Source organism: Malania oleifera, chromosome 9, assembly GCF_029873635.1.
Source record: "Malania oleifera isolate guangnan ecotype guangnan chromosome 9, ASM2987363v1, whole genome shotgun sequence".
In the NCBI taxonomy this organism is placed as follows: domain Eukaryota; kingdom Viridiplantae; phylum Streptophyta; class Magnoliopsida; order Santalales; family Ximeniaceae; genus Malania; species Malania oleifera.
The window spans coordinates 94,703,315-94,714,994 of NC_080425.1; the positions used below are offsets into that span (position 1 = coordinate 94,703,315).

Sequence of the window (11,680 nt, forward strand, 5' to 3'; positions counted from 1 at the left end):
TACACAATCAAATTCTCTCCTCCTCATAAGCATTTCATCACTAATACTAACTCTACCTTCTCTATAACTAACACCTTCACTTATATGACTTTTGTGCAAAAAAGATAATAATCCTATTTAAAATTTTAATTGCTTAAAAAAATATTATATTTTTATGATTTTATCTATAAATATTTCTTCATAATTGTCAATAATTAATATATATATATATATATGCATTATATAAATTAGTTAAAAGGTGATAAACAACATAATTGAATCATCTCTCCCTCTTAAAGCATTTCTTATGCCTATCCGAGTTGTTTTAAGGTGTTTTTTCAGTTTGTCAATACATATATATCGGGTACGTCATTGCTGTCTATTTGAATTTTCATTACTAAGAATGTATGAGACCCAACAAGTAGATAATGAGACATTCTTTGATGTTTTTTGTTTACAAAAAATTTAAAAACTTTGGGTTTAAAATCTGAGAAGAAAAAATAGCATTTCTTCTGAGATATAAGTATTTTAATTTTAAAGGGTTTATCTTATTTCAAACCCTAAACCTTTTGATTCTCAAAATAGTCTTTCTTTTGTATAGGGTAATTTTGTATTTAAAAGTGGATTCTATTTGGAAGCAAAATCATGTGCATTTGAACTTAAACAAATTAATTAAAGGGAAAAAAATAGGACCTTTAATTTATTTTGTCATAGAACCCCCCCCTCTCTCTCTCTCTCTCTCTCTCTCTCTCTCTCTCTCTCTCTCTCTCTCTCTCCTCTCTCTCTCTCTCTATATATATATATATATATATATATATATATATATATATATATATATATATATATATATATATACAGGCACACAAAAGTGATATATTACGCAATCAAATTATCTCATCCTCCTTCGCATTTTTTTTAATGATGCCAACCCTAGTATCTTGAATACGATAACATTTTTTACTTGTAAGACTTTTTTATAAAAAAAATATATAATATTATTTTGAGTGAGAGAGAGAGAGTTCAAAAGTACTATGTTACATAATCAATTCATTCTCCTAAGCATTTCGTACTTAATACCAAACACCTTTGACTCATAATGCTTTAGTACACAGATATAATATCAATTGCAATATCACTCTAAATTTATCTTTGTCATTTTTTCTTTCGAATACATAATACTGTTCTAAATTTTTAACTACTTAAAAATACGATTTTAATGATTGTCTCGATAAATAATTTTTTAGTATCATTAGTATAACAACAGCACTAATTGTACTTTGTTTTGAATAGTTATTGACACATTGTTATCATTTTTCCCCTTGGCAACACTATTTTTATACTTAAAATATCATTTTGACGATTGTACTAACAAAGAATTCTAGAAAATAATTATCAACGGTATTCTAGTTCTATTCGTACGAATAGTTACATAAACATGTCATTACATAAGAATGTAACTTTATAATCAAAGTTGTTTCGAAATCATTAAATACATATACATATTTTATAAAAAAGAAAATACATACATACAATACAAGGTGAAGCCTAAAAAAATTTTGACAGCAAAACCCATTTTGGAAAAGGAGCCATTATCAGCCATTGCATTATTTTCCACCAAAGGTCTCAAGAGTCAGACTTTGTGGGCTCAATGCAAATGATTTTCCAGAACGCGTCACTACTCCCCACTTTTGAAATCTGCAGACCAAAAACTCTCATATTACAGATCTCCATTTTTTTGGAATGTGGAAGATCAAGCTAAAGATTTTGCGCCAGATTGTGTGATCAAGAAATCACCGCCAGGGGTCGTGGTGGTGCCGGCCTGGCGGTGGCGGTGGCATTTTTTATGAGCATTATGGACTTATTTTCTGGTGTAGTTCCGAAAATTGATGAGTATGTTAAAAGGTGATGGGCGCGGATTTTAGGTTGGTGATCTTTAATTTCGAGCCTTGAACTCGATACTACCATGCTTTTAATGTGCTAAAGTCATGCTATAGCTCAAGCCCTTTTGAGCTCATACTAAAAATTTATGTTTTCAAATATAATTATAGTCTAAAAAGTTCATCTATTTAGGTTCTTCCAAGTTAGGGTTACAAATGACTTGATTTGGCTTTGTTTGAAGGACAAATTAAAAGTCAGATCAAATTATTTCGGTTCCACAAAATTGAAAGTAGAGCATACCCAAACAAGCTTTTGAGTCGAACCAAACTAAAGTTCTCCTATTTAGTTTGGTTCGATTCTTGGGCAAAACAATCAAACCAAACCTTGTGTTCAGCAAAATTACAAGTTCAAGTTCAACAAATGGGCCAAATTAAAAGTTAATTTAAGTCGTTATATGCATTTTTAGCCTAAAAAAAACTAATTAATTGTTTAGAAAACAATGTATTGTAAACTCAAGGTGACTCGTTTTCTATGGTTTTTTTTTTTTTTTTTTTGGTAAAAGAGTGCGGCACCTCCTTTCCTTTCTTGATTAGAAAACCCTTCACTTATGGTGGAGGAATACCGTGATTCCAACAAAATAAGCTACAAATAAATAAAAGCGAAACATAACAAAACAAAACGAAGTCAAAACAACACATTAGACTCTTAAATTAGGAAAACCAATTTTTTCAAGGCATATCATGCTTCTAACTAGACGGGGTAAAAAGACTTGTTTTCTATAGTTATTAGGTTAAGATAGGTAATACAATGATTTTTCATTGTCTATTAATTTTTAGTTAATTCATGCAACACATATTATATCATCAAAATGAAATCACGTTTGAGATAAATCGTGATCATTTTGTGTTGAAACTTAGGATGATCTAGCATTCAATCCAAAACTTTACTACTTCTCAAAACAAGTAATGACGATTTTAGTTTAATTTGATTTGGTTTTGCTAAGTTTTTATTTTACTCGGTTCTATGAATTGGAAAAACTAGAATTAAACCCAATTGTAATTTATGACTTAATTAAATACTTATATATATATTCAAAAAAAAAAGCTAAAACAAACCATTCTATTTGGTTTGGTTCGATATTTTTATATTATTTAACTCACCTAATCCATGTTACAACCCTATTCCCAGCCCTAAAAAAGTTGCTTAGGCCTCCCTAATGCCTACTTACTAATATTTTTCTAATCAAAAGCATACTCTTTTTTAACATTCTCTATTCCCTTTGTGACATAATTCTATTTATATTTTTTGAAATATTATCTTCTGAACTCATTATACTTTCTTTTTAAGAAGAGGCATATGCCCACAAAAATCACTTTGTCTACATTTCATATATATATATAAAGCTTAGTGGGCAAGCAAAGGTTTTTATAAACCCGCCCCTAAACCCTAGGGACCAAGCATTTTCTTTTTCAAAACTTATATCCTTTTTTTGGCATTGCTTCGTGACATCATCTCGGTTCCTTTCGAAAATAATTTCTATGTCCTTTTAAGAACAAACATATATCCACGCAAACCACTCCGCCTACAATATAAGAATAATTTTAATAGATAAACATTTTCCTTTTAAAAAAAGTTTTAAACTTTTGATATTCTTTATGTTTTTTCTAATATAATTCATAATCCATGAATGAAAAAGCATTCCCTTCTCACATAATTCTCTCCTATTGGGAAAGGGATGTGTCTACCTAGGTGGGGAGCATCCATTCACTCCTTTAACAACCAATCATCTTTATCATTTTGAATTTAAACATTTAACATTTAAAAATCTTAAATTACAAGTAGGACTCACACTTTATATACCTTCGTTTAGTATTTTTTTTTAAATTACTAATGGTCAATAATTGACCATAGCTCGCTCAAGCCTAAGCAACCATATAGGCCACTTTTTTACTTTAGACCATTAGGCCATATTATCTATTTTAGACATTAACTAGAGCTATAATTTTCAACTCATAAAAGGGTTTTTGCACACGTGACTCATCCAAATTTACTCAAATCTACTGTTGAGACACCTCGCTAACCTCTCTATTTACTTGTGTTCCCTTTTCCTTTTGAAAAAAGATTGATAGAGGATATTCCGACTAGCCTGTAACATTAAGTCACGTGGTCCAATAAAAATATTAGAGAAGTTTCATCCACCATCGAAACGCGGGTAAGCCACACCCTTGACTTAGTGGAACATGTCCTAGGGACACAAACTTTACACCTACCTTCTACCTTCCCTACATCATTCCCTGTAGTCAACCCCACTAAGCAGAAACCGCCCCATGATCGACAACTTACTATTTATGGATAAACATAAGTCATGACGTATTCAATCACCATCTCCATTGTATTAGCACTCTCCCATTATTAACTTAAGAATCAAAGAGTTTTTCAAAAACCTCATTTTCGGCTACTCTTTCTTGCTTTGTTTTATAGGTAAGATTAACCCCTAGCCACCTCAACCGTGTTCAAACACTTAAAGACCAACATTTGAGTCATAAATGTTATTTTTTATTTTTTACTTTTTTGTAAAATAAGGAAAATAAATTTCATTAAGAACAGATAAAAGCCCATATTACAATAGTAGAATGGTAATAGTAGGGAGACCCCACTTTCTCTTACTCTCTTTGCTCCGATTATGCAAACCCCTGATATCACGGGCCCATGACAGTAAATGTTTTCCTATTTCGTTTTATTCCACATGTGATATATATATATAAAGCTAAATAAGGTTCCAAATTTTGTCCTTGTTCAAATTTGTTTTGTGAGTCCAAAAATAAATACTTAAAAATTATGTTGTTTTCTAAGGGTTTAAAAAATAGAAAGGTAAAATTCAAAGTATGGGCTGGCATTAAACAAAGTAGAGGGCCTTATCTAGAGAAGCAAAAAAGCTTCACCTTTCAGTGTGGCCAATTTTTCCACTGAAATGATAAAAATTCTTTAATTTACATATCGTACATATGATGAGTGTTTGACAAATAATTAAAATTTAACCTCTTCAAGTCAATATTATGAGACAAATTTAAATATTTAAAATTTTCATGCTTTTCTCTATTGACAAAAAAAATAAATCATTTCATCTTGCAAAGTTTGCTCATTGGAACTTTCTTGAGTTGATCTTATGACTTATGAATTGAAAAATAAATAAGTAATCAAAAAACGGTCGGGTAAATGATTGTCTTGTCATCATATACATTAAATTGTACCCGATGGTCAAGAAAAATGAGTTGATTATAAATAGTTTCAAAGTATGAAAAAATATTTCGAGGACAATTTACAGATGTATCTATCAAATTGTTTTTGAATTTTTTAAAGTAAAAATATTTGAAATGCATATTTATTTTGCATAATTTTCAATCAACATATTTTTATCACAAAATTTATTTTAAATTTTTTAATACAATTATGGATAAATTGGTAATATGATAGCATATAAAAATAAAAAATGTTTTTTCTAAAAGTAAATCTTAAGATATGAAATTGTTGCCCCCACTAATCAAAGGCTCTACCTTTGACACACTAGTCATATGGCCCACAATGAAGCCCTAATTATTGAGTTCAGAGATTCTTGGATCATAAGCATTCATGAGCCCATCTCCTAAGGCCCAAACCTCGGCCCACATGCTAATCCCCATGTTAATACAAAACCCTAGACCCATGACACAAACACATCCTGATGCCAACCTGCTACTACCCTTTGTAAAGAGCTCAGCTTCAAAAAATAAAAGCAAACAAACAACAAAACAAAACAAAGAAAAACGAAATCGAAAAAGAAAGCCTCAAGTTCCATTAACTACATGTTTGGTATGTAGAAATGAAAAGGAATTAAATGGAATCGAATCGAATCGAATTTATTACTTAAATTTGTCTGATCACCATTCAAATTTTCATTCCTTTCTTTTCCTATCTTGTTTCATTCCGCAAACCAAACACGACGTAAGTGAAGTCAGCTATATCGTTGTCCACCATTTCGTCCTATTTAGGATTGTAACCTCGTAAGATTGAAATGCTGTCAAATCCTTAAGTCACTTGGGTGTCTCTTGTAGATTGAAAGCCTTTCCAGAGGTAATCTCACTGTGAAAGAGGCAACCCTTGCAAAGATTGTCATGGGATGTACTCCTGCTAGCAACAAAGTTTTTGGTCCACAAATGATCATGTGAGTACCAAGCACCAACCATAGAAAATCACGAAAGTGCCATTGTTGTCAACAGTTGCACTCTCCAAAAACACCTTCCCTTTCACCATTTTACATGTTCATCAACACAAACTAGGGCTTACCACTTCAGCTAAACTGCTCTAAATGCACCCATCCCCAAAATTTCTGCATATTCGTCACAACAGAGATTCACATTTTTCTTTTCAATCTAATGATATTCTGTACTTTATACAGACATATTAAAGATACATAACCGGATTTTAATGCAAAATTCAAAAGGAAAAAAGATAAAAAAGAAAATACAAAGAAAGTTTGGGTTTTGATGCAGCATAACCTAGGTTTCGATGTTGGAGAAGTGGTTAAGGTGGCAGTGCTTACCCATTAAGCATCTAACACAATGTGCACAAAAAAGAGAAACAAGAATTCAGTAGCATCAATTACCACTTCAACTGGGGAGGATTAGGATGAACTCAAGAACACCCCAAGTCCAAATGACTTGCATGATTTCTGAATTTGAATTTGTAGGAGTATGCTTCACAGGATTTTGAAAAGATAAGGAAGAAATATGCAATATGAGTTGAAAATGGTAAAAAAAGAATGGTGCGGAGGTGTGAGGTTACCTGCTGCAGAGAAATTATTCTTCCCTGTCTGATTGTATTGGAGATTAGAATTCCATATTTTCCGAATGTTGCATTTACAGACTAATCAATCTTAATAGCATCCAATCCGCTTTGTTCCTGGGTACAAAGTTAAAAAGCAAAAACAGTAATGTGCTATGTTGTAGCCAGGTTTAATGTACAGCACCAAAATCATTTGTTAAAGCTAAACGATACTGAAATTTTTAATAAAGATAGTATTTGAGTTCAAAACCAATACTCTTTGGTATTGTAGTTGCAGCTGGTGGTTGTTGCTGCAGTTTCTATTGTTGTTTCGTCGTCGTATGGTAAAGAAATGCATTTGTTTTTGTTGCTAGTTTACTCTTTTTTGTGGCCAATTTTTCCAAAAACTGTGGGACATATGGTATCACTATTCAAAATAATGGAATTGAAAATCAGAAATGAACACTAGAAAGTAGTTAATATTGAAAGCTAACAGCCATTAGCATTTACAAAACCAAAACTGATTAAACACCTAGTTGAATTTGAGTTCATTTTTGTCCTTGAATCAAATAACAATTAAAAAACATGGTTAAAATAATAAAATGCAAAAATTAGAAAATATAGTAAAGAATATGAATCAATCATTATTATTTTACTTAATTATGATATTTCAAAACTCAGAGACAATTATTTGACATAATTAGTATATTTCAAATTTTACTTTTTAGTGTTTCAAAAATAATCCTGTTGTAAATGACAATTGAAAAGCTATGATTTTTTCAAATATTTAGAAAGTATAGGTTTTTATTTTTTTCATTGTATTTTAAATTCACATGTTGTTTTATTTTAATCTTAATCAAAAATTTTGCACAAAATGAATGATTTAATCCACAAAAGTGAATTCTAGACATTAGAATATAGTGAGAACGAGTAGCTAAAACAACTCTAAACCATACAATTTGGCTTTCAGTTCTTTTTGGGAACAGTTAAAAACTGACAACAAAAATTTGGCAAAATAAACAAACGTGTTTTCTTAATTTATTTTGTCACTGTACGACAATAGAAACAAAAAATAGAAATGCTACTAAACAAGCCCTCAGGTTTTCAAATCTAGTGCAGTAGTTTAATATCCAGACTCCATAGTTGACTTCTTTTGATTAAATATTTCATTTTACTGTTTTTTAATTGTCATGTACAATAGGATTGTTTCTAAAGCACTAAAAAGTGAGTTTAAAAATACAATAATTAAATTAAATAATTATTTTCATTTTTTATTTTTATTATGATATTTTCTAATTTATATTATTTTGTATTTTACTATCTTAAAAATAATTTTTTAATTGTTATTGGATTCAACGGCAAAAATTAACATGAGCTCCATTAGGTTTTAATTTTTTTTATTTTAGGAAATATTAACCTCATTTGCTAGTTTTTAGGTTCTAACTTCTGTTTCTATTTTTCAATATTGGTTTCTAATTTTCATTTTCATAATTCCCTAAGGCTCCGTTTCAAACCGAGAAAATGCAAGGAAAGGAAAGGAAAATATCAAGGAAAGTGAGAAAGAAAATAAAATATATATCAAACCTATAAATGAAATTTTGATTTCACACATCATTATATTTACTTTTTCCTAATTTTTAGTCATATTAAAATAAACTTTCATTTTTTTGAGTATTTAATAACGAAATAAAATACAAGGGAAAATGAGTTCCCTCCTTATTTTCCTTTCCTTTTCTTTTCCCAAGCAAAATTCATGATCCAAACAGACTCTAAATTCTAGAGCCGCCAACATTTGGTTTTTGACAACTACCAATTGCAAAAGTTAAACTTTCACCAAACACTTCGAAAAAATTACATTTTAGCATTTGCCAAATTCTAAGGAATGTTAGATGCTTAAACTACTAAAATATTGATTACAACCTCCAAAAGCATTTCAAACCACCTAACGAAACACACAAAGAACACCCTGATCATTGAGAAAACTATATAATCTATATTAACGCCTAGCCAAGTAGAAGAGAACAAATAATAAAAACTGACATACAAGATATCTTTATTGACAAGCAAAAGTATACAGTTTTGAAAAGGCAGAAAGGCATAGCAAGATACCTGACTTTTCCTTTTGCAAGTTCATCATAATCTCCAAATCTCGAGCAGCCTCAACCATGCCTCGGGCATTGTAGGCTTGGATCATGGTGGCAAAGGTAATATCATCAGGCTTGCATTTTCTCCCCTTCATAGACAAAAATGCCTCATTCATTTGTTCTAGGTCACCAGCTTGACCATAGGCGCTGATGACAGAATTGAAAAACGGTGTATCCAGGACAACATCAGAATTCCCCACTTGCCTCAAAATTGAGTCAACCATATTTAAATTACCATCTTTACTGTAAGCACTGACAAGAGAGCAGTATGTTATGGAGTTGGGCTTCATTCCTTCATGCTTCATTTTTTTGAAGATTTTCTCCATCTTCTCTATTTTTCCAGCCTTTCCAAACATCTCAATAACTGTATTAAAAGTAACAACCGTTGGGGAGAGGTACCTTTTTTCCATAAACTCCATAACAGCAACCATTTTATCAAACATTCTCACTTTTCCATATGATCTTATAAGGATATTAAATGTTTTGATGTCTGGTGTAATGCCCATGCGCAGAAATTCATCATACCACTTCTCCATTTTCTCAATCTGCCTACTATTCCCATAAGCCCATATAAATGAATTTAATGTGAAAACATCTGGAAGGCATGCACCACTCTCAATCATATCCATCAATGAGCTCTCCATCGATTCAAACATTTCAGCCTTGCCATATCCATCAATTATTGTATTGTATGTTATGGTGCTGCACTCAACTCCCACATAGGCCATATCAGCAAGAACGCGATCAATTAGATCGCAGCGATAGTTTTTAATACAGCAGTTAATAAGGACAGAATACGTATATACATCAGGTTTGCAGTCAGAAACTGACTTCATATCATCAATGACACCAAAAGCTTTGTCAAGGAAACCACTGAGGCCATAAGCACTTAAAAGTGCAGTGTAAACATCAAGGGTGGGACTGAGCCCATCAAAACGCATGACCTCAAAAAGCAAGCTTGCTTGCTCAGCTTGCTTGCACTTCCCTAGCATCATCAAGAGCTTTGTGTAGGTTTGGCATCTCGGCTCATACCAACGTTGCTTGCGAAGAAGTCCAAAAATCTATCAAAAGAAACTAATCAAATATATTTCCTCAACTTCTATACAGTAAGAAACAATGAGACAACTCAAAACACCAGAAGACCAATTCAAAAATTAAATGTAAAAGAGATTGGGGGTGTTCAGAAAATTTTTTGAGGAAGAATGACTTCTGATAGCCCCGAAAAATTATTTTCAGAAACATAGCTGGATGCAATAAATCATGCATAAATCATATATGAAGCTTATCATCTATTGAAAGAAAAGTATATTTTGTTAAGGCTTGATATACATTGTCGGCCCCCAGGATAACAAATTAAGCTTTTAGAAAGCATGGCCACTTAACAAGATATCAAAACCATGATTACCACGTGGCTCTTGGCCCTAAGTTCAAATTCTACCTGCTAAAACTAAACAATCTAATTGTCCAAAGGGTAAAGTTCCATATTTGTTTCTGTCCACATCAATCTGCATGTGTGCGAATGGCTTGCCATATAATAGGTCAACCAACTAACAGCTAAACATAAGGAAATAAAATAAGGTACTTCCAAAATGCATGATAAACATCACAACAAGGTGTTTGGAATGTTTTGGCTTGCACTGTTCCTCTCTCTGTTTCCACTTTTAAAAATTGACTACCTATTACATTTGCTAATGTTGAAAGCTGAATATATGAAACGCATTTGGTAACACCTTGACCAGTTATTAGAAAGCCTCCATACATCACCTTTTTACAAAAGTGGAAACCAACCAATACAATACAAATCAATACTTGAAAATGGAAACAACAAAAACGATAACATAAAACACTGTACTACAACGAAATGACACTAAACAAGAAAATAAAGTTAAAACCTCTATTGGTCACTCAATTTTTTAATATATCTTGGATGGTTTACACACTTTATAGGACAAACCTTTAAGGTTTATGGGCTAAAATAAACAATACCTCATCGGAGTTGGACCAAAACCGTTGCATATGATATCAAACCCACCTCAAGAGTACTATCATGTAGATAAGCCCTACACAGAAGTATGGACCACTCTGACAAGAGAGTCCAAGATGGGACAAGAAACTATGTTACAGTCCCATATTGAATGTGTGCTATAGACTTGGGCTTACACAGATAATTTGGACGCCAACAAAACTGTGAGACACCAGCTAGGCTAAAGCGGACAATACATTTTTAAATTTTGTAATTCGCGGGCAAACTTGACGTGGTCATTGGAATAAAATTGCAACATTAGAATATTTTTTAAATATATATATATCACAGTGAGAAGAGTTAAATTAACCAATATAAAACATTTTAAAAAATTCACCAACCTTAAGAGCAGACTCCCACTCGTTCCCTCTTATTGCTTCATCCAGAGCCTCCAAAACAGCTTTGGGCCACAGACTATTGTACTTGTTTGAATTAGCTTTTCTCTCAATGTTGCTAATGGCAGCCTCGGTCCTGAGGATCCCGGAGAGGTTCTTCTCGGGCTTTTTCAGGAGCCCATCTGGGTAAGTTTCGGGGCTCCATTTTGCTGCTTTCACCGACAGAAAAATGGGCTTGGGTGCGTCTGGTGGTTCAGTGGGGAATTTTACCAAACAGGTAGTGGGCGTTATGGAGAAGGAGGATGACAGCCGCAGTTTAGCAGCGTCAACAAGCTGAGGCTCCATTCACCGGCGCCGATTGAAGTCGGAAGGCACAGAAGAATGCATCTCAGACTCTAGTGGTCCGATCTAGACGACGAGAGGCGCATATTAGCCCCTTGGAGCTCCATTGCGCCGGTGGCGGAGAATACGTACGTTTGAATTGGATTTTGGATGCCATGCCGGATATTTTTTGAATATGC

The 11,680-nt window shown here is 32.5% G+C and overlaps 1 protein-coding gene across 7 annotated transcripts; it reads right to left on the reverse strand.

The window, feature by feature from the left end:
- Positions 1-1,365: 1,365 nt before the first annotated feature.
- On the reverse strand, positions 1,366-11,680 carry LOC131165004 (pentatricopeptide repeat-containing protein At3g53170). Of its 7 annotated transcripts, none has more exons than XR_009139385.1 (4): positions 11,166-11,645; positions 8,767-9,862; positions 6,679-6,795; positions 1,366-1,674 (listed from the first exon to the last, which is right to left on the reverse strand). XR_009139385.1 is itself a non-coding variant. In XM_058122606.1 (3 exons), exons 1-3 carry the CDS (start codon positions 11,502-11,504, stop codon positions 6,770-6,772), a joined length of 1,461 nt encoding a protein of 486 aa, XP_057978589.1. In that variant the 5' UTR covers positions 11,505-11,663; the 3' UTR covers positions 6,231-6,769. The 7 variants fall into 7 exon arrangements, 2 of the variants coding, with proteins under 2 accessions (XP_057978589.1, XP_057978588.1); XR_009139387.1 differs by lacking the exon at positions 1,366-1,674 and adding an exon at positions 5,728-6,021; XR_009139383.1 differs by lacking the exon at positions 1,366-1,674 and adding an exon at positions 5,728-6,223.